This window comes from Erinaceus europaeus, chromosome 16, assembly GCF_950295315.1.
Source record: "Erinaceus europaeus chromosome 16, mEriEur2.1, whole genome shotgun sequence".
In the NCBI taxonomy this organism is placed as follows: domain Eukaryota; kingdom Metazoa; phylum Chordata; class Mammalia; order Eulipotyphla; family Erinaceidae; genus Erinaceus; species Erinaceus europaeus.
The window spans coordinates 73,346,803-73,371,932 of NC_080177.1; the positions used below are offsets into that span (position 1 = coordinate 73,346,803).

A 25,130-nucleotide genomic window follows, 5' to 3' on the forward strand; every position below is an offset into this window, starting at 1 on the left:
TCCGGTTCGAGCCCCCGGCTCCCCACCTGCTGGGGAGTTGCTTCACAGGTGCTGAAGCAAGTCTATAGATGTCTTTATCTCCCCCTCTCTGTCTTCCCATCCTCTCTACATTTCTCTCTGTTCTATCCAATAACAATGACATCAATGACAACAAAAATAATAACCACAACAATAAAAAAGTAAAATACTTTATTCAAATACTAATCTAACTTATTTTTGGAAAGAAATTACTAGAAAAGGAAATCACATTTGAGCTGTGTTTGCTACTCAACAATTAAAAATTACCCAAGAACAGAAGGGCCTTTGAGCACTAGTTATATTTTTGGCAGCTAGCATTAGAAAACCAAGTTTAGGGAGTCGGGCGGTAGCACAGCGGGTTAAGCACACGTGGCGCAAAGCACAAGGACCGGCATAAGGATCCCGATAAGCCCCCGGCTCCTCACCTGCAGGGGAGTCGCTTCACAGGTGATGACACAAGTCTGCAGGTGTCTTTCTTTCTCTCCCCCTCTGTCTTCTCCTCCTCTCTCCACCTCTCTCTGTCCTGTCCAACGATGACATCAATAACAACAACAACAATAATAAATATAATACAACAAGGGCAACAAAAGGGAATATATATATATATATAAAAGAAAACCAAGTTTACAATGGTTGTCTTCCTGCTTGATGACATGATCTGCTTTTGACCTACTTCTTGGTCCTCAACAGCTACAACTCTTTCTTTTGCTTTTACACCAGCCACCAATGTTGAACTTCTTGTATTTCCTAGCATGTCATACCTTTATGCCTCCACCAATGACAGTAAGAAAAGGAAATAAGGGAAGGAGGGGAAAATACAGGGTGATAAAGTACTAAGCTGATTTATTTCTGCGCATCCAAGGAATCAATAGGATCTGAGGACCCAGTGCCTTGATGGAGGGAGACGACAATGTGGCGGAGGGTAAGATATGCTGACACCATTCTTGGGGAGATGTGAAATGGTAGCCCTGTGATAGAAGCAATCTTGTAAACCAACATTTCTTCAATAAAATTATTTGGGAAAAGAAATATGTCTTGAGTAAGTAAACTGTTATTAGAAAGAGAGTGGTTCGTGTTCAAGTATATTGAGCACTCATAGTTCAAACATAGGAAAAGTTATTACTTAGATATTAGTACTGCTGGGAAATTGTGCAGACGCAGTCACATTTGCCATGTTGTCCCCAGGCTACTGCTAGTTCCCGCAAGAGTTGGGACTTTCTCAGAGTGCCTGTTCCGCCATGTTGTGCCCTCAGGGCATTGTCTATTTCCCCATCACTCCTCCCCCTTCCCACGAGAGTCATTATCCTATCCTGGAGTGCTTTGGTCACTCCTCCCCCTTCCCATTCTCACGAAAGCTACTCCTATAAAAGCCCTTCTTCTTCCGCACCTCACTCTCTTGCCAGCGCTTCACTCCGGTGTTCAGACGTGAGGCAGCCCAACCTTGTTTCTCTAGCACCCAACTCTGAGGTGCCAGCACAAATAAAGATTTGTGTTCCCTCTTCGCTCCGGACCTTCTCTCTTTTCCGTGGCACACAACAACAAGTACAATCTTAAAAAATATCCCAAGAGAACAGGTGACAATGCAGTTGTCATATGTTCACATTGGTTCACTTTACTACAAAATACTAGATTTTTTTGCTTTTATATCTTTTGAAAAGGCACAATCACATTGGATAAACCAAAATTAACACCTTTAAAGGTATTCAGAAGTATTTATACAAATCCTTTTGTAAAGGGAAATTGTAAAGAAAGCTCCTTAAAATGGCAACCGCATTTATCAGTAAGCACTGCCATTCCTCAAAAACAATAGTTGAACAGTGGGCCAGGAGGTGGCACTGTGGCTAAAGCATCAGACTTGCAAACAGGACCTCTCAAGTTCAAGCCTTGATAATGCATATGCCAGGGTGATGCTCTGGGGCTTCCCCCCCCACACACAAATCTTGCAAAAAAGAATAGTTGAATAAATTAAAATTGTTACAGTAAAACTGTACAGTACTGCATATATCTGAGGGTCCAAGTTAAAAACAGTCACTCTATCTACATAGGCTATAAGGTTGGGAGGCAAAAACCATGGCCAAGGGGGCTATTTGGTAACACGTTTTAGCAATAATAATAATAATCCTTCATTAACAGTGCTTACGTCTTTAGCATAGGAAACATAAACCTTCCAATACAGAGAAGACTGTTAGAGAAATAATAATATTCTTATGGAGGCCCTACATAATAATTAATGTCCAAGTTCACAATGGCTGCAAGTATATCAAAGGTCAGCAAATCTGGATCACTTGGTGAGATGTTTTATTTAAAGAATTATCTCTTAAGAGTACTTAACAATTAGTTCATTCATGCAGTTTACTTTTAGTATAAAGACTAAGTGGCACTTACAAAAGTATTTGGGAGTTCCTAAAAGAATAACTGATGTTAAGGAGCTGGGCGGTAGAACGGTGGGTTAAGCATACAGGGCGTGAAGCTAACATTTCATCTTTCAGTCTTACAGAAGAATTCTTATAAATCTATGTTTCCGTTAAAATCTGCACCAAGACATTATAACGTTTTCAATTTAATTAAAAACATCAAGGTTGCAGCTACACAGCTGCTATTAAGATGAGAAAGAGGGGGAGTCGGGCGGTAGCACAGCGGGTTAAGCACACGTGGCGCGAAGCACAAGGACGGACATAAGGATCCTGGTTCAAGCCCCGGCTCCCCACCTGCAGTGGAGTTGCTTCACAGGCAGTGAAGCAGGTCTGCAGATATCTTTCTCTCTCCCTCTCTGTCTTCCTCTCCTCTCTCCATTTCTCTCTGTCCTATCCAACAACAACAACATCAATAATAACAAGCAAAAAATTACAACAATAAAACAACAAGGGCAACAAAAGGAAATAAATAAATTTTTAAAAAAAGATGAGAAAGAGGGGGTTGGGCAGTAGCGCAGTAGGTTAAGCACACGTGACGCAAAGTGCAAGGACCGGCGTAAGGATCCCGGTTGGAGCCCTCGGCTCCCTACCTGCGAAAGAGTCACTTCACAGACCGTGAAGCAGGTCTGCAGGTGTCTATCTTTCTCTCCCCCTCTGTCTTCCCCTCCTCTCTCCATTTCTGTCTGTCCTATCCAAAAAAACAACAACAATAATAATAATAAGGGCAACAAAAATGGCCTCAAGGATCAGTGGATTTATGGTACAGGCAATGAGCCCCAGTGATAATCCTGGAGGTGAAAAGAAAAAACAACTGATGTAGGTGATACAAAGGTTCAAGCTTACAAAACTGAAGAAGGCCTCAGCATTGCTAGATGTTCCTGTCTCATTCCGTCCCTGCTTTCATGTGGCTACTGCCTTCCTTGCCGTGAAGCACAGTGTAAACCTCTGGGTCTACAAGCCAGGTGCTGCCTCTTTCTGCTGTGGAGAGGGAAGCACCAAACTGCATTCTTCCCAAGACACCTGTCACAGTCATCAAGTCACAAGGTCTCAGTCCACTTTCCTCCTTAATAGGTTTTGTCTTCCCTTTAGTAATGGAAGGGCAAACCTCACTGATTACTGACCTATGAAAACTATCTTCATTAAGCAATACTATCCTCTAGTAAAAATATAGTCAATCATTCAGAATACAAAATCCTTGTGTTTGTGTGAGTGCATAGTCTGGCATGTTCATGTATCAGAGGCAATTCCACTGCTATTTGGTTTCCTCTTTTGATCTTACAGTTGCTGCCTAGTCCATTATAAATCACAAATCATAGTAACAAGTCACATTCCCAAACTAGTGAGCTTATTATTAAAAGCACATAAATAAATGAGTAGAAATTTTTGGAGGAATGGCGACAATTGGAGGAAAGTGACATATAACAACATACATTGTTAAATATGAGACTCTAGCCCTGAGACAACACAGACTTGTAAAAACATTTCTTCAGATAAAACAAAAAAAGTGATCACAATTCGTAATAGCCAAAACCTGGAAGCAACCCAGGTGTCCAACAGCAAGTTGTGTTCTATATACACAATGGAATACTACTCAGCTATTTAAAAATGGTGACTTCACCATTTTCAGCTGATCTTGGATGGACCTTGAAAAATTCATGTTAAGTGTAGTCAGTCAGAAACTGACGGATGAATAGGGGATGCTCTCACTCTCAGGCAGAAGTTGAAAAAGATCAGAAGAGAAAACACAAGTAGAACCTGAACTGGAATTGGCATGTTGCATCAAAGTAAAAGATTCTGGGGTGTGTGGGGGAGAATACAGGTCCAAAAAGGAGGACAGAGGACCTAGTGGGGGTTGTATTGTTATGTGGAAAACTGAGAAATGTTCTGCATGTACAAACTATTGTATTTACTGTTGAATGTAAAACATTAATCCCCCAATAAAAGATGGCATCCTGGATGTCAGTGTAGTGAGAGATAAGGAAAAGAATGGATGCAGAGTTGGGAAGAAATACATGAATACTTGACAAGACTATAGTGAAAAACAGGAAATCGGAAGGTTAAGCTAGTAAGTCCTTGCAAGTCACCAAAGAGCTCAGACAAGAAAAGGGGGAGAAATGTTGGGAGAAGATAACCAGAGGACTCTCAACTCTTAATTCCATCAAGACCTGGAGAAAGAAGAGGAAACGAGGAAGGACAATGGAAGTAGTGATAGTGGTCAGTGTGACTTAGAAAGGAAGAGAAGGCAGGACCATAGAAAAAAAGATGGGCAAATGCATGCAAATATAGACAGTTACAGTCAACACACATCTGTAGCCTTGGGAGAACTACGGTAGCTTCCAGCGGAGGGGATGGAGACACAGAGCTCTGGTGGTGGGAACGGTGTGGAGTTATACACCTGCTTCTCATAATTTTGTAGATCAATATTAAATCATTAATAAAAAGGAATTTCAATAGTAAAAAATTACTATGTTTTCTTTAGAATGCTTAGATTTATACTTTAGAAGATTAGATTTAGTGTCTTTCTAGAGGATAATGATAAAGATAACATCGTCAACTAGGAAGTTCATTTTCTAGACTCTTGCTGTACCGTACCAGACAGGATGCTGAATGTTTCATGTGGACGATTTCATTTAATCCTTAAAGCAGTTATGAGTTTCAGTTATTTTTTTTACCAGATTAAAAAACATCAGACATAAATAAACACAGTCATATATTTAATAAATTATCCCAACCGTGAAGACTTGCTGATTTTCTAACAATCCACTTCTATATTTTAAAATACCATCTGGAAATTAATTGCAGTCCATACTTATCAATATTACCTTCTGAGGAAATAATCCACAAGAGACAGTAGGTGCATAGGATCATATAGTTTCTGAGGAAATAATCCACAAGAGACAGTAGGTGCATAGGATCATATAGTTTCTGAGGAAATAATCCACAAGAGACAGTAGGTGCATAGGATCATATAGTTTCTGCGGAAATAATCCACAAGAGACAGTAGGTGCATAGGATCATATAGTTTCTGAGGAAATAATCCACAAGAGACAGTAGGTGCATAGGATCATATAGTTTCTACGGAAATAATCCACAAGAGACAGTAGGTGCATAGGATCATATAGTTTCTGAGGAAATAATCCACAAGAGACAGTAGGTGCATAGGATCATATAGTTTCTGCGGAAATAATCCACAAGAGACAGTAGGTGCATAGGATCATATAGTTTCTCGATAAGCTCCTTTTCTTCTAATATGAAATGGCAGCAATACTGATAGATCCCCCAAGAGGTTTTCTCTGCTAATGTCCTACCATGATAAATGGAAAACTGCAGTAGTAGAGCCAGTCACACTTCATTCTGTTTTGGCTCTCACACTTCTGCAACAGGTTCTTTATCTGAGTAGAACTGCAGGGATTACCAGCTGCGACTAATTGAAGACTGATCATTGACTTTTGGTAATATGTCTGATAAAGCTGAACAGAATTCCAATTCTGAGATTTAAAAAAAAGTCAACTCTAATAGATTAGAAAAATCAAATAATTTTGGATTAGTGGTGAAGAATATTAAACTTATGCAAGAAAAGATGCCATTTAATAACTTCTTTCACAACTATTGTTTCAGAATAAGGCAGGCAGACAGATATACAATCCCAAATTATGTTACACAAATTGTAACAAATACATTGCATTCTGTCTACTTAAATGTCACCCTTTGAGGACCAGGTTTTTAAATTTATGCTTTCTTGACTTTCTGATGCTAAAGTAATGTTTTCATCATTATACCTCCCATAGAGTTTTATCTCTGTCTCTACTATGACACACTCTTTTCTTGAATCGTGCTTAATAATGTCCATGCTATCCTTCTTCACATTAAGCTTAGTGAAGACTTCTGATTTGTCTTTGAGTTGTTAAAAAAAAAGTTGCCACTACCATATAAGTGGTAATTATTTATGATAACAGAAAAATTGTTCATTCTGTTTCTTGACCTGGTGTTTACTCTGTAATTATTCACCAGACATTACTGACTATATTTAGAATCTATGTACTTTCCTATAATTATGTTTTTCAATTAAAAAAAGTTAAAATGAAAATCTTTAAAAATGGGACATGTGAGATGAATAATTTTCTAACAACTTGGCTAGGCCATGGTTCCAGTTTTTGGTCAAATACCTATCTAAATGTCGATATGAAGGTAGATTATTTATTATTGTTATTATCTTTATTTAGAGACAGCCAGAAATCAAGAGGGTAGGTGAAGGTAGAAAGAGAGAGAGAGCACTGCTTCACCACTCGCAAAGCTTTCCCTCTGCAGGTGGGGACTGGAGACTCGGACCTGGGTCCTTGCACATTGTAACATGCACTCAGCCAGGTGCACCACCACTTGGCCCCTGAAGGTAGATTTTTTTTTTTTCTTTTTTTTTCCTCCAGGGTTATTGCTGGGCTCTGTGCCTGCACCATGAATCCACCGCTCCTGGAGGCCATTTTTTCCCCCTTTTGTTGCCCTTGTTGTTGTAGCCTCGTTGTGGTTATTATTATTGCCATTGTTGATGTTGTTCATTGTTGGATAGGACAGAGAGAAATGGAGAGAGGAGGGGAAGACAGAGAGGGGGAGATAAAGACAGACACCTGCAGACCTGCTTCACCGCCTGTGAAGCGACTCCCCTGCAGGTGGGGAGCCGGGGGCTAGAACCGGGATCCTTAGGCCGGTCCTTGCGCTTTGCACCATGCGAGCTTAACCCACTGCGCCACCTCCCAACCCCTAAAGGTAGATTGTTATATGTGATTGTCACTTAAATCAGGAGACACTGAGTAAAGCAGATTACCCTCTATAATGTGGTGGGTATAATCCAATCAGTTGAAGGTCTTAAGAAAAAAGGACGAAGGCCTTGGGGAAGAAATTTTAGCCCCCGGATGCCTTTGGACTTAGAATGCAACACCAACTCTACCTAAAACTGCAGATTTCAGACTTCCCAGACCCCCACAAGTGTCTGAGTCAAGTCTATAAAAGTAATCTCTAAGGTGGGCGGGTGGTAGCGCAGTGAGTTAAGTACACGTGGCACAAAGCACAAGGACCTGCATAAGGATCCGGGTTTGAGCCCCCGCTCCCCATCTGCAGGGGAGTCGCTTCACAAGCAGTGAAGCAGGTCTGCAGGTGTCTGTCTTTCTCTTCCCCTCCTCTCTCCATTTCTCTGTGTCCTATCCAAGAACGCCGACATCAATAACAACAATAATAACTACAACAATAAAACAACAAGGGCAACAAAAGGGAATAAATTAATATTAAAAAAAAGTAATCTCTAGGGGCTGGGTGGTGGTATACCTGGCTGAGCACACATGTTACAGTGCACAAGGGCCCAGGTTTGAGCCCTGGTCCCCACCTGCAGGGAGAAAGCTTCACAAATGGTAAAGCAGTGGTGCAGGTGTCTCTCTGTCTCTCTCCCTCTCTGTCACCCCCTTCTCTTTCCATTTCTGGCTGTCTTTACTTAATAAATAAAGATTAAAAAAAGTAATCTCTCTTTATGTATGCAGCTCTTTCTCTGAGAACTCTAATACAACACAATTATATACTATAATATATAAATTTCTATTTATGACAAATTACACTTTTAAAAAGAAAAACAGTACATTTATAATAATGTGTTTAGCATTTGTACATAATCATAATATCTATAGGATAAAAATAAATGTTTTAAATTTTTTAGTTTAAAGTGTCATAATAACAGATTAAGAAATCACTGCTCTGAAATTATGATTTCCATGGGGGGAAAACCTAAGTAATAACAAAAAACAAGACAAAAAAAGCAAAAAGCCAAGAACAAAACTCAATAGACCCTTTCAACAGGTCACTAATAAATGGTTATTAATATCCTAAAATACCACTCAGGTTCCAATAGTTACCTTGGACCTGCCAACTCTCCCTCCTTTCAGCACTGCATTTCAATTCTAATTGCATGATCAAAGCAACAAATTGAGCTCAAGACAAGAAGAGTACCTAGTTGACAAAATCAGGGGTTGCAAGAAAATGCCTTTCAAGTATAAGTAAATGCAAGAAATGACAAGTGAAGGAGAGGTTTAAAAGCTTGAAAGACAGACATCAATACTGACAGATTACTGTAATTCTGGCTGCCAGCATGATCGATTTGGGCAGCATATGACAATCAATATTATCCTCATTTAGTGAACAACATTAGAATCATAGTAACAGGAGATATTCCTAGGATAAAATTTAAATTGTATTTAATGACCATAAATAGCACAATTTATGCTGTGGAATCTTAGTGGGTTCTTTCATTGGGCATAAAATAACTGACCCAGCAATACAATTATCCAAATATAATTGAGTTTATTACATATTCTTTCACCCTTTATTTCTCTTAGGAGGACTGGAGAGTTAACACTGGTGGTTCTCAAAACCTAATTCCATTTCAATTTTTGTTAATTGTAACTGATATGTTTTAGAACACATAACTTTTTCCTTAATGAGAACTTATGTGGATTTGTCAAAAAAAATAATAAAGCTTACATTTAAAATTTTCATACATTTCTGAAATAAAATGAATATTATATTTTAATATTTTAAAATAAAAGTATAGCTATACCTTACTATTTTAAATTCCATTTAAAAATGAGTAATTCACCTATATGAAGAAATTTCTCCTAAAATTTACAATTAATTTCACACCTAAAATTTTTAGAAGATAACTATGTTTTCATATTAGTAGAGTCTAGGAGAAGCTCTGCTATATATTTAAGTAGTATGGGCAAATAAATTCCATTTAGCTTTTAAATTCAAATTTCTGTACCAAAAAATTGTTTATCTATCTGATTTGATGTTTCTACTTTGGGTGTTCTAGAAGTAGTTTTGCTGGTAGAAGTTACTCGTACTTAGAAATGAGAGCAATAAAGGTAAAATTATCAAGTTTAAATCCAGGATTATAATCCTCAGTTATAAAAAAAGTAAGCCATCGGTGTTTGATGTACAAATATGGAGATGAATAGTTATGCATTACAATTTAAATTCTCTTACTGCTTTTGGAAAGAGAGAAGGCATTCTTCCAACTGTGTTTTAAATAAAGTGGTAAAGGACAATAAATTACAGGACAAAAGTCTGCATCAGAAAAACTGTGAAAGAGGCAAAGATGAAGAGGAAGACAACCTCCGTGTAGCTGACCAGGTAAACAAGTCTATGAATAATCTACATATTTCTTGAAGATTACTAACTTTCTAGAGAAATTCAAAAAATAATAAACTGAATCTTTTTAACAACAATGATCACCAAAACTCCAGGTTGACTTCAAATAAGTGAAGGTATAACTGCTACAAGTAAGAAAGGACATATATATGTCCTTGAGCTTAACTAATGCAGCATATTATGGCCCATCTGTAATTCCAGTTCACAATATAAGAATATATGAAAAAATTAGATAGGAATCAAGTCACTTTAGTCAATTTTGTAAAAAAAAAAAAAGAAAAAAGAAACAGAGAAAGAAAAAAAGAAAATATGTGTGACAGACTTAGAATAAATGTTTCCTGTGGAATAAAAGATAGGGTACTTTTTGCCCAGATGACTAAATATCGAAGCTCTGGAATGAAATACTACCTCACAATTACAAAAATGGCTGGAACTTGTACTGACTAGTGAAGTAAATAAGGAAGTGAAAGATAACTAACTACCAGATAATTCTGATTGTATATGAAATATAGAACAGGGAGTTGGGCGGTAGGTAGCGCAGTGGGTTAAGCGCATGTGGCGCAAAACACAAGGACCGGCGTAATGATCCCACTTAGAGCCCCTGGCTCCCCACCTGCAGGGGAGTCACCTCACAGGCGGTGAAGCAGGTCTGCAGGTGTCTATCTTTCTCTCCCCTTCTCTGTCTTCCCTTCCTCCTTCCAATTCTCTCTGTCCTATCCAACTACAACAACATCAATAACAACAAATAATAACTACAACAATAAAACAACAAGGGCAACAAAAGGGAAAATAAATATTTAAAAATATTAAAAAAAAAGAAATATAGAACACTGCAATACACAAATCTGAGAGACAGAGAGGGAAGGCAGGCAGGCAGCCAGGCAAGCAGGAAAAAAGCCTAACAGTCTACTGTCTCAAGACTTTGTCAGAACTATGGTGATCATCAGGGAAGGTGATGGTGGTGGTGGCAGTGGTAGTGTGTATGCATCTGTGTGTGTGTGTGGGGGGGGTCTGATGGTGGTTGTGGTGTAGAAAGATTAAAAAAGGGGGGGAGGGTGTATTTTTAAAATCTTTTTTTCAGAGGTAAGGAGATACTACACTAGTTACACAAAAGCCTTTCATTCCTGAGGCTTTGCAGTTCTGGGTCCAGTCCATAATCCAGAGTTAAGTAGTGCTCTCTAGTTAAGAAAAATACAAGGGCCAACAAAATAGTTCACTTGGATAGTGTTCTGCTTTGTCCTGTACCTGACCTAGTTTGTGTCTGGCCTCCAGCACACTCAAGGAAGCTACAGTGCTGTGCTTTCTCTCTCTCTTTCAGAGATCGGGCATGATCAGGGTGGTATGGCCATAGACTCCCTCTTTCAAAAAATCAGAGCAGTGAAACCCTGGAATGGGCAGAAAAAAAATTTTAAGTTTATTATCTATATTTTTATGATATAAAATGATTGAAATACTTTAAAATTACATAATATGGAAAATATAAATCCTCTTTAAAAAGGATTATTAGAGATATTAAAAAGTGTAACATCTGAGATTTACTATGACATAAACCAATGTTAACTCAATTAACAAAAATGAAAATGTGGGGAGTCGGGCTGTAGCGCAGCAGGTTAAGCGCAGGTGGTGCAAAGCACAAGGACCAGCATAAGGATCCCGGTTCGAACCCCGGCTCCCCACCTGCAGGGGAGTCACTTCACAGGCGGTGAAGCAGGTCTGCAGGTGTCTGTCTTTCTCTCCTCCTCTCTGTCTTCCCCTCCTCTCTCCATTTCTCTCTGTCCTATCCAACAACGACAACAACAATAATAACTACAACAATAAAACAACAAGGGCAACAAAAGGGAATAAATAAATAAAAAATAAATATTAAAAAAAAGAAAATGTACAAAATAAATGTTAGATGCATTATTCATTTAATAACTTTTACACTTAGTCACTTGTTTAATTTTCATAACTACATATTATTATTCTCATTTTACAAGAGGAAACTGAGGCTCAGTGAGGTAAAAGCAAACTTGTCTGAGGCTACACAGCTAAGGAAGTAGTGGCCTGCATTTGGATACAGGCAATAAAGCTGCAGACACCATGCTCTTAAGCACTCCAGATCCTCTCATGCCACCATGTCTCTGTTAAATCTTCCTGCCTACTTGGGATACTCTTTAATATTCATTTGATTAACTCACCATCCCTCGGGATTGGTTCAATCTTCACATTTCTCCGAATTGTTTCCTGACATCACTACTCCCTTCCAGTGTGATGACAGAGGCTCTTTGTTGTTGTGCTTCTAGAAGACTCTGTGCATACTGACTCACATTGTAACACAGGCACACACTAGATTGACTACTTTGGCTACTGCGATACATTCAGAGTTGCAAAGTGGCTGTTACATTAAGAGGATCTAATTAGTTAACCATAAAAAGCACACTGACTAAAATCATATAGTGGAAAATAGATCACTTAGGGTTGGCAAAATTACTGTCTTGGATAGTTTGCTACCTTGCCACGTGCATGACCCAGGTTTGAGCCCAGCCTAGAACACACTGAAGGCAATTTTGGTGCTGCAGCTCCTTTCCTCTTCTCTGTCTCTCTGTTTCTAACTGAACAAATTCATCTTGGAGTGGTAAGACCCTGCAGATGACCAAAAATAAAAAACAAAACATAAATACAACTGATCAAACATTGAACTCAAGACATACTGATAAACAATAAAAATCTCGTAAGAAATACTGACCTTGGAAAGCAGGCATATATTAAAGTAGAAATCATACCATTAAAAAGATACAAGTTCTGATATAATGGAATCAGTGATTTCAGAGCACGGCTTGCATTTATAGCTGTTGCTCGAACCATAATGGGTAGGACCTTTCCATTCACAATAGCACCATCAAAAAGTGGACCAAAGAAGGGAACCTGATTGAAAAATAAGAACATAATTTTATACTAAAATTGAAGAAAGGCTGTAAATAACAATACTCAAGACAGTTTTTCTGTGTCCTCATCAATACTCTCAGCAAAAATACTATTCAAACTCAATTATTTTCCATAATGGGTCATTCATATTAGAATAATAAACAAACAGAAATGCCAAAGGTCTACAGGGTATCCATCCACAAGAACTATGTGTTTAATGAAGCCAACTAAACAGCTTATGTTCCCTGTCCCTGTTCATATTCTTGTTGACTCAATTGTATACACATATCCAATATTGGAAATAATCCCCTCCAGTAAGTAAATATAGGAAAGAAAAATTTTATAGAAAGGCAGTAAGTTAGGTTTTCATTATTTTTCTGTAATACTAGCTTTAATACAAAGCCCAAAATGCTTTTATCATCTGGTTTAAGCATGGCCAGAAAGAGCTAAAACACCACAAATAACTGACCATGCTTAAACAACCCACAAGCTATTTGAGTCTATCCCTCTACTTCCACCTCCAGTTTTACAACTTGCTCTCGGAACTAGTACTTGTGAAAGAAGGAACAAAACTCACAATCACAGATATAACTCAAAATGTATTATTAAAATGTATGATAAGAAGTTCTCACCTCTGGTTTTTTCATTATCTGGATACTGAACATGTGATTTTTCATTGGGTATATTACAATCAGGACATCACCGAATTCTGTAGGAATAATTCCTCTTCTGTAGTCTCTAGTATGCTCTGACCAAACAATGTGTACTTCATCATTTCCTAAATGTCTCAACTGGAAAACCAAGAAAATAGTTTACAATGCTTTAGAAGAGCCATGCAAGTGCAGTCTTCTAGCTGCTAGACATCACATTAATTAAGTAAAAAAGAAAAAAAAAAATCATTTGATTATTTTACTTAACATATGTAAAACAAGTCCTTAAAAACACTAGGATAAAGTATACAAGTCCAGATAACTTCCAACTGACTATAGGTGATTAGAAATAGAATCTAGAGAAAAAAGATTTATATGATACCCAAATACTCTCCCTTTCTTTCTTTCTTTCTTTCTTTCTTTCTTTCTTTCTTTCTTTCTTTCTTTCTTTCTTTCTTTCTTTCTTTCTTTCTTTCTTTCCCCCTTGCCTCCAGGGTTATCTCTGGGGCTCGAAATTTACTGCCCCCGGTGGCCATTTTTCCCAGTTTGTATTGGACAGGACAGAGAGAAATTGAGAGAGGAGGGGAAGACAGAGAGGGAGCAGAAAGACAGACACCTGCAAACCTGTCTCACTGCCTGTTCAAGGGGCTTGAAATGGGATCCTTGTGAGAGTGCTTGCACTTCATACAATGTGCACTTAAGCCGGTGCACCACTGCCGGCCAGTCCTGTCCGTCTCCCCCCTCCTCCCCCCCCAACTCTTCTTAACTAGCAACTGCACCAAATCTCTATGACCAATCCATTTGTTATCAGAGTGCTGCTCAGTTCTGGCATATAGTGGTGCCAGGGATCAAAGGATCAAGCCTGGGACTCTTGCATACAAGTCCCCTTTGCACACTATCTTTCTCAAGGATTTTTACAGTGATAGATTCAGGGTGAGGGGCATTGCTTGGTGGTAGAGTGCGAGCTTCCTACATATGAAGTCTTAAGTTTGATCCTTGGCATCTCCACCCCCAAAGGTGATTAATTTATGATTCTTTCCTCACCACCGTCTGAAAGTGCCAATGAGTGGTGCAATGGCCCCAAGAAAGCAAAAGAAATAGTTCATAAATCGGGCAATCGCATACTGCATAAAAGAAAACTGATTATATTTTAGTTTAGCATATGCATTTCCAAATTTTCTTTGTGTAGAAACCTAAACAAGTTCTCCCAAATAGACTCAAGATTTATTAGACCCTCAAGATATTTATATGTCTGTGGTGCTTACAAAAGTGTCTGTCTCTCTGGCAGTTAGAAAGAGTTAACATTATGACAATTAGAATTATAAGAAACCAAACACCTGTAAATTGAATTTCTAATAAGATATTAGAAAAGCGAAGTTAATGCCTATGAATTTTATTAGACTTTTCTTTACAGTGGTTATTTTACAAACATGTATTTTTCTATAAAATGTGTTAATACATTTACTGATTCTGACACTAAATCAGCTGGAGTCCACAGTCCATTTTTGGTACATGTTGATACAGGCTTTGCTATTATTGCTGTGTAACTGGTCACACTATATACAGGAAAGTTTAGAAGAGAAAACTAGAATAAGTGCCATCAATACTCTCTGTATGAATCAACATGCAGGCAATTTCTATTTTTGCAAAATCCAATTTGTTTTTTGCTTAAAGAACAAACACTTGGAAAAAAGTTAGATGTGTACTTAAATGAAGAAAATAGCTAAATTCAATTAATGGTTCTCTTCTATTGTCTTTTAACCTGGAGTCCTTAACCTGTGCTCATGGTCTCGTAAATACTTAAAAATTATTTGTAAAATTTCATTTGTATATTTTTCTGAGAATCTATATATATTTTCTGAGAATATATATATTCATTCCTTAACAGTGTTATATAGGGAATTCCCTGAATTAAAAAAAAACTGCATTTTAAACATCAAATTTCTTAGATATTTTGATTATAAAACAGAGATTATTACTATAAATAGTATCTAGCTAAATCCACGGACCAGAATCTACCATTTTGGAATTACAATGAAAATTTAAAAGAGGTATAGTTCCACACCACACTCACCACTCCAGTTCTGTCCCCATCCCATCCCCACAATGATAACCACCAGTTTTCCTAATGGCAGTAGAAGGATTTTTTAAAATTATTTATTTTTACTTAAGTGGATTAAATATCTTTTAGATATTTAAATATAAATATCTAGAAACCATAAACATATCTATTGCTTTAAATGCATGATGGTAGACCACATGAATCAAAACATTTAAAATTTTAATTCTCATTATATGTACTATACACACACAAAACACATGTGTGCGCGCACACACACACCTCTTGAAGAATATAAATGTAGGACATGGGTTTTGTGACATTTTTAAAAACCAAAAAGATTACACAATTCAGGAAAGCCATGGCTCTATAATTTCATTTTTTAATCAAAATACTTTAAAAATATCCTTCCTATACAGCCGTCCCCATGTGTCAGCTTCCCTAATAGGTTTATGTTAACTGAATACAAAAGAAATGTGAAATAAATTTAACCAGGAGGGATGATCCAATCTAATTTTGATACATTAATGTCATATGCTGTACATGTTACAATAGCAGCCAGATCTAATACTGAGCTCCAGGCTATACTGAGATTTCCAAATGGCAGATTGTTCTAAGTGATATCAAGTATAATTGAAGTAATAAACGATAGTAAAAGCTGAGCACACTGTCAGGAAGAATTTAAGTATTTACTTTTTAAAATTAAATGAGTTAGGTTAGGGAAGACAAGACAAGTGAAATAATGCAGGTCTCAATTTACAGAAAATTCCTTTTATTTATCTGCTACATTAACCCTTGAACTTGTGCCAAAGCTATCTATAATTTCTAGTGCCCACTTATCTAGAGAAACATGAGGAAAAAAGCAACTGTAGTTTTATTTTAAAACCAAAGCTTGTCTTCAAATATGTACTACAGAGTATTAAAAATATTTTATATAAGTTTGGTGGGAGAGAACAATAAATTTTACCAAAATTTCATAATAAAGATAGTTGTGACACAGAATCACGTTTATGACAGTCAGCCTAAATATGTCCAACTGTCTTCAGGGAAATGTTTTAAGAACATTCCATATTATTTGTATTTACATGCTAATAAGGAATCATTTTATCACAATGAGTCATGGTATTTTTTTCCCCTTTAAAACAGGCTTTGTAAAATTATAGAATAAACTAATTCTAAATTACAGTGATTAAGCACAAATAGAGAAATCTTTCATTCTGTATATTTCAGGAATTACTGGAAAACTTCTGAAGGAAATGTGAGTGATAAACAGAAACCACAGGAGTATGTTCGTTTTTGCTTAAGTAGTTTATATATTATTTTCTACTTTTTTCTTTCTTTAAGAGACATCAGTTTACAAGATCGCATGTGTTTAGGGTGAACTGGTTTGCCTCTCTTTGAACTGGCACGGCCATTCCCAAGGTGTCACTCTCCCTCCTCCCACCTTTTCTTTTGGTAACTTAGGTTCTGCTTCAGAGTCTCAGTGTTTGGTGGCATCTGACTTTGCCTGTTCTTTTGCTTTGCAGCGTTTTTTTTTTTTTTATCCTACATATGAATGAAATCATACATAAATGTAATATATATATATATATACACATATATATATATATTTCTCCTTCTGATTTACTTTGCTTATGATGGTCCTCTCTAACTCTCTCCATGTTGCGGCTAAAGGTATTATCTCATCATTACTTATAGCTGAGTGGCATCATATTATGCATATAAACCGCTTCTGCATGCACTCATCTGTTTCTGGGCACTTGGGTTGTTTCTGTAACTTGGCTATTGTGTATAGACTTGTGATGAACATAGGTGTACATACATCTCTATCTCTTATAGATATCCAGATTATGCTCTAGGTATATTCAGCAGGTTTTTCTATATTCTGAAAACTCTAAAAGGAGGAGTTTTAGTACCCAAATATCAATCGCTTCTGAAATAAATGTAGTACAATACTTGGAAACATGGTTGGTTTAAATGACTGACAACCAAATAGCTCTTTCAAATTCACTTCAGCTGCTGTTGAACATTTTGGAATTCAAAGTATTGACATAAACTACAGATTATCATTATCAATTTATGAAGATAAAGTAGCTAAATAAAATTCAATGTGTTTAGAATTAAAGTCCTAAGTACATTACAGAAAACCAGAGACTTAAGAGCTCTAATTTTCTTTCTGATTTAGAAACTCCCACTAGATTACTCCTTACAAGTAATTCTGTCTGTTTGAACTCTTCTAAAATTGGGAAGTTTATCAACCCATTCATTTTAAATTATAAAGAGCTACAATCACTAGAACTTCTTGATGCCAAGCTAAAATAAGCCTTTCTGAAATTAGCTGTTCCAAAATAATCCTTAAGCCCCTGGCTCCCCACCTGCAGGGGAGTCACCTCACAAGCGTTGAAGCAGGTCTGCAGGTGTCTATCTTTCTCTTCCCCTCTTTCCTCCCCTCCTCTCTCGATTTCTCTCTGTCCTATCCAACAATGACAACAACAATAATAACCACAACAATAAAACAACAAGGGCAACAAAAGGGAATAGACAAATAAATTTTTTAAAAATTACCAAAATAATTCTTACCAAATAAAATTCAACTTATATGTATTATCTTTTCAGGTATTTGAAGATCAGTCTAGAAACCTCTCAACTTTCTTTTCCAGGTTAAAACTGTCTTTTGCAGGAGTCAGGCAGTAGCGCAGCAGGTTAAGCACGGGCGGCGCAAAGCACAAGGATCACTGTTTGAGCCCCCGGCCCCCTACCTGCAGGGGGGTCACTTCACAGGCGGTGAAGCTGGTCTGCAGGTGTCTATCTTTCTCTACCCCTCTCTGTCTTCCCCTCCTCTCGCCATTTCTCTCTGTCCTATCCAACAACAACATCAACTAAAACAATAAAACAACAAGGGCAACAAAAAGGGAATAAATAAATATTTTTTTAAAGTGTCTTTTGCGCATCTGATAGTTTATAGACCTATTCAGCATCTCAATTTACTGATATTTCTGCTGCACAACTCCACTGTGGTCTACTTTTTCCTTAATTGTTCACTAAATTATTTTCTGAATTTTAAAAAATTTTATTTATAAAAAGGAAGCACTGACAAAACCATAGGATAAGAGGGGTACAACTCCACACAGTTCCCACCACCAGAACGCCGTATCCCATCCCCTCCCTTGATAGCTTTCCTATTCTTTAATCCTCTGGGAGTATGGACCCAAAGTCATTATGGGATGCAGAAGGTAGAAGGTCTGACTTCTATAATTGCTTCCCTGCTGAACATGGGTGTTGACAGGTTGATCCATACTCCCAGCCTGCCTCTCTCTTTCCCTAGTGGAGCAGAGTTCTGGGGAACTGGAGCTCCAGGACTCATTCATTGGTGGGGTCGTCTGTCCAGGGAAGTCTGGTTGGCACCATGCTAGCATCTAGAACCTGGTGGCTGACAAGAGAGTTACATATAAAGCCAAACAAATTGTTTTACACAGATTCAAATGGAAGCTGCAGTCAATTGAAACCCTGAGTGAAAACTGAGGAGAAGATTTCATAGTTTTTCTAGCTTAATTTGACCTGGCCTTGCATGTTCAGAGGACCTTAAGGTCTCTTAAGGTCTTTCAAAGGCTCAGGTGTCTTGGAGCAGAGTGTGGAAAGCATGCTCACCATGCCTCAGACCCTGGTTTTTATTCCTGGCACCATACACCATAAACAACATCAAGGAAACTCCATGGATGGTAGAATGCTGCTTTGGTTTCTTTCTAAAAATTGGGCTAAGGTTAAAGGAGTTATGGGACATATATTCCATGGAATACCACTCTGCAATCAAAAAAGATGATATTATTCCTTTGAGGCAAAATGGACACAATTGGAGGTAATTATGCTTAGCAAAATAAGAGTTTAAAGACAACTGCCAGATGGTTTCACTCATATGTGGAATATAGAGACCTATATACTTGCAAAACAAACAGAAAGTAGAAGCAAGCGAATTGTTTCTAAGTCTTGTGAGAATATGGTGGTTAACTCTGAGAGGTGGAAGGGTGCGAGTAGAGAACTTCAGTGGTGGGAGTGGAACTACACACTGTAATCTTCAATTTGTAAGCCACCGTTAATCACAAATAAAAATAAAACAGGAAAAATTGGAATCATGTAAGCGTAAGGTTCTGCATTGATTGAAACAGTGCTGTTATTTTTTTCTTTAAAAATGAGATACAGCCCATGTATAGACAATTATGCTGTAAGCCATTAACCTAATAAAATACAGAAGGGAAAGAGGTCTTTTGTTAGTCTAATGTAATATAATTTTTCTCTTTCAGACCTGAGTTGTTCTTAAAATCAAATTGTTAGGCCTTGATTTGGGTTTTGTTTCCTTTTTCTTTTCTTTTCTTTCTTTCTTTTTTTTTTTTTTTCCCCCAGAGCATTGTTCAGCTCTGGCTTATGGTGGTACAGGGGGACTGAACCTGGGACTGTGGAGTCTCAGGTATGAGAGACCCTTTGCATAACCATTATGCTATCTCCTCTACCTGATTTACGTTTTGGGTACATATGCCAGATAGGCAGGGGTTGAGGTCAGCAGGTGACTCACTGACTAGAGTGCATATGTGACCATGTGCAAGGACCCAGGTTTGAGCACTGGGCCACCACGTGAATGTGCCTACAGCGGGGAAGCTTCACAAGTGGTGGAAGAGTGCTGTGGTGTCTCACCTTTCTGTCTCTCTCTTAGTTTATTTTTAATTATTTATTTATTACTGGACAGAGACAGAGAGAAACTGAGAGGGGAGGAGGAGTTAGAGAGGGAGAGAGACTGAGAGATACCTGCAGCTCTACTTCACCACTCATGAAGCTTTCCCCCTGCAGGTAGGGCCCAGGAGCTTGAACCTGGGTCCTTGCACACTGTTATGTGAGTGCTTAACCCGGCGTGCCACTGCCTGGCCCTCTGTCTTTTATTTCCTATCTAAAAAGAAAATAAAATAGAATGCAAAAAGGACTTCACGAACAGTGGCACTGAGCCTCAGTGATAACCCTTGTGCTATGGAAGAAAGGAAGGAAGGAAGGAAGGAAGGAAGGAAGGAAGGAAGGAAGGAAGGAAAGAAGGAAGGGGAAAGGAGAAAGAGAAGAAGGATTAAGAAGAAAGCATGCATAGGAATGTCAAGCAGAATTGGATTGCATAAGCATTTTATAGAAACTCATTACAGATGTCCATCCTGTACAAAAACATTCAAAATTACAGTAAATTTTGCTATAATAAAATGCTTTTTATTCTAAGCACTTCATGATAACTCATTTAATTTTCATGAAAATGGCAAAAGGTAAGTATAAATACTATTACATATATATATGTATATATTTAAAGCAGGTGAGGAATTAAGCTTAAGGAAATAAAGAAGCTTGTCTAAAGTCACGTAACTAGTATGTGTTATGGCCAGAAGTGAAACTCAGAAACCATACTTTAACTACCTTTCTGTGTTGCCTCTCATTAAATAATTTATGTGCTTCTCATATGATTATATAACCAGTCATGAATATACTTAACTGAGCTGTTATTAAGACCACATTTCTTCAACTTGTCCACAACAAATGACTTAGTTAAATGCTTTATACTGTCTATGGCCTTGCCTGATCTAGTAATCCTATTAAAATAAATTAAGTTATTTTAATGTGATTTGTTCTGGTGAACTCATAGTGGCTCCTAGTGATCGCTACTTCATTACTTAAGTGCTCACAAACCATCTGTTTAATAAGCCTATTTTTGCCAGGCATTGACATGGATCTCATGAGTGTTAACAATTTCTGCAGTTGGTGGCTTATTCCATGTCCTCTTACAGAAATCAGATGGAAGCTTCTCTTGCCAGTGTCCTCATTTTCCATGGTTATCAGGCAGGGATTCCAGTATCAATTCTAGATTTCTTCAGGGCCATGAACTATCGCTAATCTGGAGCTGTAAAGTATCACTCATGTAAAGGAACTACATTATTTCTTTCACAAAATCAGCTCACCCTCTTTCCTATTTTTGTTAAAACCACCTAATAACTTTATAGTTACTCAGGGCAAAAAGCTGAAAGTATCTTACTTTCTGTTTTCTTCGCTGCCTCCCTAACAAGCTCATTAAAGCACATGCGTGCGCACGCACGTGGCAGCGGTGCACCCGGCTGAGTGCACACATTACCGTGCCCAAGCCCCAGGTTCAAGCTTCCAGCCCCCCCCCACCTGTGAGAGGACACTTTCAAATGGTGAAGCAGAGCTGCAGGTACCTTTCTTTCCCTCCCTGTCACCCCCTCTTCTCTCAATTTCTGTCCTACCAAGTCACAATAAGATGAAAAGGAGAAAAAAAAAGTACGAAAGAAAGAAAAGAAAAAGGGAAAACCGGCTGCCAGCAGAGGTAGAGTCACAGTACTGGCACCAAGCCCCAGAGATAGCCCTCGTGGCAAGAATTAAAAGATAAATAAATATGCAGCCATTCCTCTTTTGTACTTTTCTCCGATTTCCTCTATGTTGCCCGAGAGCAGATGCTAACCACACCATCTATCCGGACTAATTCTTGAGTAATTTTTTTTTCCTTAAAGATTTATCTCGCTTTATTTCACAAGAGGTAGAGAGAGGCCAGAGAAACTCCTATGAAGTGTGGCTCTGGGGACTGACTTCAGGACCTCATGCTTCAAGTCCAGAACTCTACCACTGTGGCACCTCCTAGGCTGGAGCTCACAAACGTTAACAACACCTTTCTTTCTTCTCCCACTGCTCCCCTGCACCTTCTTCTGTGTATCAGCAAATATTGAAAGCTGACTAAATGTACTATGCCAGTTATAGCAAATATAATAATGAAGAAAAACAGATACATGCTTTGTTCTCACAAAGCTTCAAATTCAGCAGAGGAGACAGTAAAATAAGTAATAAATGAGGAATTGGATATCTAGATAGTACTCTCAATTTAGATGTAAATACAAGCCTGAATGCAAATAACAAGAAAAGCTGATCACTAATGCACTTAAAGCAGAGGAACGAAAAGAAGTTAATTGGGAAAAATAAAGAATGAAGTTAAGATTGAGGAGATAGTGAAGTGCTTCTGCAGAAAGACCTTCATGCACCAAATGTGCCAGGTTCAAACCCTAGTGCCACCAGAAGCCAGAGTTTAGCAGAGCTCTGGTTAAAAGATAAATAAATAGGGAGTCCGGCGGTAGCACAGCAGGTTAAGCACTCGTGGCACAAAGTGCAAGGACCAATGCAAGGATCCAGGTTTGAGCCCTCAGCTCCCCACCTGCAGGGGAGTCGCTTCACAAGCGGTGAAGCAGGTCTTTCTCTCCCCCTCTTGTCTTGCCCTCCTCTCTCCATTTCTCTCTGTCCTATCCAACAATGAAGACAGACAACAATAATAACTACAACAATAAAACAACAAGGGCAACAAAAAGGGAATAAATAAACAAATATTAAAAATAAATAAAAGGAAAAGAAGTTACTTAAGTTAGGCTGCTACTTCAGGAGATAGTGGGATGTATTTAAACGGTTTATCTTTGAAACAGTATTTTTTTAAATAGAGCCGCAAATCAGATGAGAACTGCAGCTGCAACTTGAAAGTCACCATACTGGCATCAGTTTCTATACTAACTGATGGTGGGGGGTAGTGCCAAGGAGATGGGATCCATTTACCAAGCACAGCCCACAACAACATACCTTCTCCTCAGTCTGTGGTACACCCAGCAATCTCAAATATCTGGTTTGCTAGAACACTGGTGCTACAGTTGCAATGAAGCATTTGTGATTCAAAACCCTGACCACTATCTAGGCCAGTTCCAACACAGACCTCTTGCTACAGCCCTCACAGAGAATTAAATATAGTGAGAACAAAGAAAAATGAGCTATAATGTTGGAGCAAGACAGCAGCTTGAAGAAAATCCCAATTCAACCGGACTAAGTACATCTCCTAAAGAAGACTTTGAGTTCATGTTACTAACAATGTTCACCAAAATGAAGAGTTTGATGGAAGAAAACTTCCACAAAGTCAGAGAAAGTCTGAAAAAAGTCTTAAAGAAATCAGAGAAATAAAGACTATATATAGCAATCAACCTAGAAAACACGCTAGAGGGTCTGCCTGCAAAAAGACAGAAGCTGTAGGGCAAAGTGATGAGCGGGGGCACTGTCAGTAAGTCATGAACAGTGAAGACCAGCAACGATAGAAGCTGTAGGGCAAAGTGATGAGCAGGGGCACTGTCAGTAAGTCATGAACAGTGAAGACCAGCAACGATAGAAGCTGTAGGGCAAAGTGATGAGCGGGGGCACTGTCAGTAAGTCATGAACAGTGAAGACCAGCAACGATTCAAGGAATTTACTAACATCAGGCCAGCACTACAATTAGTACTGAAATGACTAATGTAAAAGGAAAACATTGAATTTTTCCCAGCCCTCCCCCCACCCAGGTAGAAATAAAGAAACAAAGCAAGAGAACAAGCAAAGTTGAACCATCACATGCCTTTGGTGTCAACTGCAGAGGTGACGTTATCAAGAATGGGGTTGCCAGGGTACAGGGACCCAATAAACTTTATAGAGTGATACTGGTGTTTTGGAAGAAGACAACATGTGACAACACATCATGAAGGCAAGGAACTATACTTCTGAAAAACTTAAAACTTTATTTTTATTTTTCAATGTTTATTTATTCCCTTTTGTTGCCCTAGTTATTGTTGTTGTACTTGTTGTTGTTGTTGTTGGATAGGACAGACAGAAATGAAGAGCGGAGGGGAAGAGAGGGGGAGAGAGACAGACACCTGCAGACCTGCTTCACCCCTGTGAAGTGACTCCCCTGCAGGTGAGAAGCCAGGGGCTTGAACCAGGATCCTTATGCCAGTCCTTGCGCTTTGCACCACATACGCTTAACCTGCTACACTACTGCCCAACTCCCAACTTAAAACTTTGTAAACCAAGGTATAAAAATAAATGCAATAGTTAAAAATTCTAACATCTTGTTTAAAAATTCACTTTCCAGACTATATATTACATACAGTTCTTTGGGAAGTAAAGTATACTATAGTTTATTCCTAGATGAAATACAAAAAAAAATTGATTTAAAGTTAAGATTGAACCAAACCAGTCATAAAACACACTTATCTGTGAGACAACTGTGATCAAATTTCAAAACAGAGCGTGAGCAGCTGGCATTACACTTTGTTTCAAAGGAAAACAAATGAGTACTGTCTCCTTTTTTTGGGGGGGTGGGGTACAGAAAATGAAAGCTAGTCTAGAGAGTCCAAGTAAGTATGCTATAATTATCTCGACTTGACCTTTATCGAAGTCCTAGAAGGTGATTCAGCCACCTGTGAGCAGAGCATCAGCAAGCGGCTCGAGCTAGCAGAGAGGAAATGAAATAGGCTCCTCTGCACACTTCAGGCCAGTGCTGGCAGCACTTTTGATTTTTAGGGGTGAATAAACTCAGTTACGAGCAAACTATTTTTAACCATTTTCCATCAATCTTCCTCAGGTAAAGATAATTTATAGACCAGATGACAAACTGGGGTTAAATCAGGACTTTTTTAATATAGTGGTGTAGTATTTCAAAGAGCACTCTGTTAAACCAGAAGTGTTCAGATGACGCAACCTATACGGTAAAAAATTCAGTTGCTACTGTTGCAATTAAAAAAAAAAACACCTCTTCATATGGAATAAAATTGTACATTTAAACAAGTTCAAGAATATTTATTTCTTATCCTGAGAAAACAAAATGCTCAGAAATAATTTACAAAACAATCACATCGTATTTTAAATAAATTTTATAGAAGATACAAATGATCCTCTGCTATCAAGTTTAAAACAAAGAGCCAGAGTCATAAATAATTCTAACTTGCCAGAGGCACGGCTATTTCTTTATACTGACTGTCGACTATCTAACTGAATTAGAGGTATTAAACTCCATGCTGAGGTCAA

At 38.1% G+C, this 25,130-nt stretch overlaps 1 protein-coding gene across 11 annotated transcripts in view; it reads right to left on the reverse strand.

The window, feature by feature from the left end:
• RALGAPA1 (Ral GTPase activating protein catalytic subunit alpha 1) overlaps positions 1-25,130 on the reverse strand; it is a 185,924-nt gene that overhangs the window by 23,157 nt on the left and 137,637 nt on the right. For all 11 annotated transcript variants that reach the window (XM_060175429.1, XM_060175431.1, XM_060175428.1 and 8 more), the window contains 2 exons: positions 13,160-13,318; positions 12,400-12,527 (listed from right to left, as the gene is read on the reverse strand). In XM_060175429.1, coding sequence (XP_060031412.1) covers positions 12,400-12,527; positions 13,160-13,318 — 287 coding nt within the window. The remainder of the gene's footprint in view (positions 1-12,399; positions 12,528-13,159; positions 13,319-25,130) is intronic.